Consider the following 5,019-nt stretch of genomic DNA (forward strand, 5'->3'; position numbering starts at 1 on the left):
AGACACATAGCTTTCAGAGATTTCAGAGAAATTGTGAATAAAATTACAGTGCTGAGAGCTTATATCATATCTGCAGTATTTAGGTTGCTGCAGGTCAGTCAAAAGTCTGGTCCTTCCTTCTTCAACTTCTTGTAGTCCATGTTGACGGCCCCAAACTGATAGCAGAGAAGAAGGAAGATACATGTGTTTTCATCAGTATCACAAAATGGTGCCTTTCCACCTGCGGTGTTCAAAACACTCTCGACTCTCCCTCTTCCCTCTTTTTTCTTTTTTTTAACCAGGGGTTAACATTACGCCACTTCCGATTTCCCACCCTGTCAAAGCCTTTCGTTAAAAATTTCAAGTGTAACCATACTTAAACAATAAAGACGCTTCTCACTAGCCAATCAGGTGATGGATGCTGATCTACAAATTGCTTCTAAACATGTCATTCTCACCACATCTCGTGCGTGCGTGCGTGCGTGCGTGCGTGCGTGCGTGCGTGCGTGCGTGCGTGCGTGCGTGCGTGCGTGCGTGCGTGGGTGGCTCAGAGCCTCTGCCTGATGACCATAAGCCTAATATCTCCTCCAGCCCATGGGGAATCAGCCATTTGTTTAGGCTAGTGGTTAAGATGTTGGCTTTCCACATTTGTTTGTGTGTGTTGTCAGAATGTCAGTATTACTGCACCTTGTACTGGTAGGTAGGGTCAAGCTTATTCCAGGGCTCAGGATTGGTAGTTCTGTTCCATCTATACACACACACACACACACACACACACACACACACACACACACACACACACACACACACACACACACACACACACACACACACCACACACACACCACACACACACACGCACACACGCACGCACGCACGCACGCACGCACGCACGCACGCACGCACGCACGCACGCACACACACACAAAAGAAAAGGTACAGATAAATATACTGTACATTGTATATATAATATAAATATAAGTATGCATACCTGTGCAGTGTGCATAGCCTACAAAGGCATACACTTTCAGAAATACAACAAAATAACAAATCTAGCCACAACACATCACAATGCTTAAGTGCTTAACCCTGCTTTTGCTGCTCTTACCCTTCTGTACAGAACCCCTTTTAGGTTCTGTACAGTATGTACAGTAGTCCAAAATAGAAGAAATCACAAAGTATTGTCAATCACCAATCTGGTTACCACTTACCACATGATATGTCATAGAAGCCAATAGGGCACAGCTCACTGTGCCTTACAGCAATTATGAGCACAGCTAGCGTGCCTTTGACCAATCACACTGCTTGAGCTTGAATAATCCATTCCAGTTTAGCTTAAATCCTACATTACTCATCTGTCAATTATGATTATGATTGTCACATAAAAAGTTAGAATGAAACGTGACTTGAGGCTCCTTAGTGGGTACATCATGAACTAAGAACATCATAGATAGAAGAGTATGAGTGAGCGGCCGTACATTACATGTGGCCCCCTGGCCAGTCGGATAAGATACAAAGCGGCCCCGCCCATTCCCAGACAGATGTAGACGAACAGAGGCCTGACCTAGGGGAGAGAGAGAGAGAGGGGGGGGGGGGGGGGGGGGGGGGGGGAATAGAGAGGGGTCAATGTATTGCATAGAGAGTACTAATAACAAGTTTAATCATCTTTTTTTTTTTTTACAGTCTATGTAGTATGGTTTAATATCCACGCCTTATCTATCATTTCACATTGGTTTCTGCGTGTAATGGAACAATTTGTTGAAACAATGCAACTACAAAAAAAAGCAAACAAACTAATTATTATGTTCTGCCAGAAAGGCATTTTGAAACTGCCACTACTACCTGTCTACCATGGAACAGGAACTGAGTACTTAGTTGTGACAAGCGCAATTCATGGACTCATCTTCCTCTCAAAGTGTGAGCCTTCTGCAGTTTTAAAAGCATGAGCCCTGCTGTGCCGGCCTGGCTGACTGACAGCATCGGCTGCACCACCACTGGCTGTGCTAAGACAAAAAGCAAACTCTTGGATTCAATAAGGATGAGCGTTATATTTCCCCTGACAGGGATTCACCCTGCTCCTGTGCATGTGGATGAGTGATGGAGGGATTTTAACACACGTCTTCTTTTTGAAGACACTTCAAACTACTGTTCAAAACGTGGTTTCATAGGCTACACAAAATATAATAATTGCAACAGAATGTATTTTTTCAGAATGCATTTTGGACCCCAGTCAAATTTACCATGACGTCTACACAAATAAAATGATGGGAAATATGAATTGACAAAGGTAATAGAGCATGCACATCCACATATGAATTGAAGCATTACTTTTTGAAAATATCACTTGGTACAAGATAAGGCCCATACAAATATTATTGAAAGACTCTCAAATTGTGTTACAATTAAAGACATTGTGAGATGTTAAAACATCTTTAACATCTTGTCGTGGTTTGTGTTTTAAAGGGGCTCGACATGTGTGTAATGTATGTGTTTTTAACTTTAAATTAACTTTTGAATAAAAACTAAAATAATGATGCCGTCACAATGCCGTTGTGACTTCTGCAGTTGATACTGGCCAATATAGCCTAACCACTCCACATAACAGTCATTGAATTAGTCTTTTACATGACTTGCATGTTGCATTCTATTATAGTTTTAGATGTACAACTAATTTGATCAGTTTGCATTCATGTGCTCCTGACTAAAAGTACTCTTAAATATAGAATGGCACCCTGGAGCTGTCCAAATGCTGATCGGCCAAAAGAAGCCCTTTCAACTTTAAGAAATATTTACCAATCCACATGTAAATGCTAATAGAAAATCCAGCTTTTATCTTTAAATCTGAAATTTGAATTAAGTTGTCTGAATTCAAATGTGTGTCATATTTTTTCTGTCAGTACACATTTTCAAATAAGTTAATTATCTCAGCACAATAGAAAACTACTTACACCAGGGTTCTTTTTTAACTGCGTTATTATCGTCCGGAAGATCATTGTTCCCGTTTTTTTCAGAGTCCGTATCAACATCAATCAAAAGTCTCAGATGGGCTCCAGGATTAGACCTGTTGCTGCATGCTGTCCGTCCCTGTGCTGGGGACACATACAACACAAGAGAAGGAGGGAGAGAAGGAGGCAGGGATAGAACGAAGGAGGGAGGAAAGGATGAGAGGGAGAAAGGAGGAGCAGGGAGGTCATTTGCAATGCATCTAGTCCCCTACAGTTTACTTCATCCATATAGTAGGCAATAACACAATATACAGTACGAGTTATGTAAAGTCCTGGGCTCCAAGAAGCTCATTTCCCCTCAGTCAAGTGGAGTCATCTTTCCCTTTGGGAGATGATGGGAGGATGTGGGAAAGCATACAAACATTCTGTCCAAGGCCATTATAAAAAACAGATCTTTGTTTCGTCTCTGAAAGCTGAGGGTTATCTGAGTGTATGGACAACTTTAATGACGGAGATATCAACAACACAACTGCCCAATGGTTCACTACCCAGCAAGCCAAATGGCGTCATGATGACGTCCTCCAGTGACTCTCAGGACTATAGGCCAGATCACAGCCCATATGGGGATGATCTTTACGTCATTTCCAGGACGTCTTCACCAGTTGAAATAATATAGCTTATTCTGGGCCAGATCTGACTAGTTATGATGTGGCTTTAGTTGATCTGGCCTCGATCGGACTCTCTCTGATTCATCCAGAATTTGTGTTGGTTGAAATCAGGTGATTTTCTGGGCCAGATCTGACTATAGTCTTGGTTTGACTTGAGCTGGCCCCAATCGAGACGTCACTAATTCGTCCAGGTCCTAACCGTGCTTGCTGGGTAGGAAGGAGTGAATGGCTGTTTTAAATATAAGAAATGTAAGGTAAATGGCATAAATAGCCTCATCTTTTCACAACCAGAGGTTTTTGTACATAGTATTTTTCATAATCCTTATAACACAACACTTATTGTCTTCATCTTTTTGATTGGTCGCAGTTTACTATGAAAACCTGCAAAACCTGTCAGTCACGCCTAACCAGTCCAGTCCATCCGTCAGTCATCATGCCTCATGACACGCTCCATATATGGCCAATACAGAATTCATTCCATATGTTGATGTGACCTCATCTGACCTCATCAAACCCTGTACTATATACTCAAGACACTTCCCCTGCTACCACCCTTAGATCTCCATATATGGAGCTGACCTGTTCTGGCATTCCATATGTTGATCTGACCTCATCAAACCCTGATGAGGTACTGTACACTCAAGACACGCTCCATATATGGCCAGTACAGAATTCATTCCATATGTTGATCTGACCCCACCCCATGCCAAAGCGCCAACACTCGCCCAACAGTCTGCCGTCACCCAGGCGGATGCGTGCACACGACCTCGCCCCTCAGGTTGTCTTATTGGTTTATGTGTACAGTGTACAGTATATGTATTTTACTGCAATTATACCTGATTCGATAAGAATGAATGAATGAATGAATGAATGAATGAATCCGCCAGTCAGTCAGTCATGAGGGGTGACATCCTCTGTATTGAATTCCATTACTTTTGTCTTCTTGGCATTGACCGATTTTCCTGCGCTCCATTGCTACTGCCAGTAGTAGATCCGTTCCTTATTTCTCTGCTGTGTCCGAGACACCTGGCAATGCAGGTGGCAATGTCACCTGCATTGTGCTCAGCGATCTTGAGATTTACTTGCCGAGTGACCAGCTTGAAACCCAGTGTCTCCTCCCTGCCACTGTATAAGACAGACTAGGCCTGTATTTATGACCATACCAAATATTATGTATCATGAAATTATCATTAATTATGCTTTGTGAACATGCATTTTAGTATTGTATAGTAAGCATTTAGTAATATTATATAACAGCACATCTCTTCAGAACAGCCTTACAATCATTAATCACAAGGTTTAATGCAAATGTAGTCATCCATTGCTGTTATTTTATTCAAAGTCAGACACACTGTAGCCCTCCTGGATCTACAACCTCAGTGGGTCTGACATGCTTCACATGAATACTGTAACCTGGCAACTAAGCA

At 42.2% G+C, this 5,019-nt stretch overlaps 1 protein-coding gene across 1 annotated transcript; it reads right to left on the minus strand.

Annotated features, from left to right (window-relative positions):
* Window positions 1–80: 80 nt before the first annotated feature.
* On the minus strand, window positions 81–3,183 carry LOC306915241 (cytochrome c oxidase subunit NDUFA4-like). The gene is made up of 4 exons (XM_079492527.1): window positions 2,928–3,183; window positions 1,458–1,543; window positions 667–727; window positions 81–155 (listed from the first exon to the last, which is right to left on the minus strand). The coding sequence occupies exons 1-4, from the start codon at window positions 3,003–3,005 to the stop codon at window positions 99–101; spliced, it is 282 nt and encodes a 93-aa protein (XP_079348653.1). The 5' UTR covers window positions 3,006–3,183; the 3' UTR covers window positions 81–98.
* Between the last annotated feature and the right edge of the window lie 1,836 nt (window positions 3,184–5,019).

This window comes from Electrona antarctica, assembly GCF_951216825.1.
Source record: "Electrona antarctica genome assembly, chromosome: 2".
Lineage (NCBI taxonomy): Eukaryota > Metazoa > Chordata > Actinopteri > Myctophiformes > Myctophidae > Electrona > Electrona antarctica.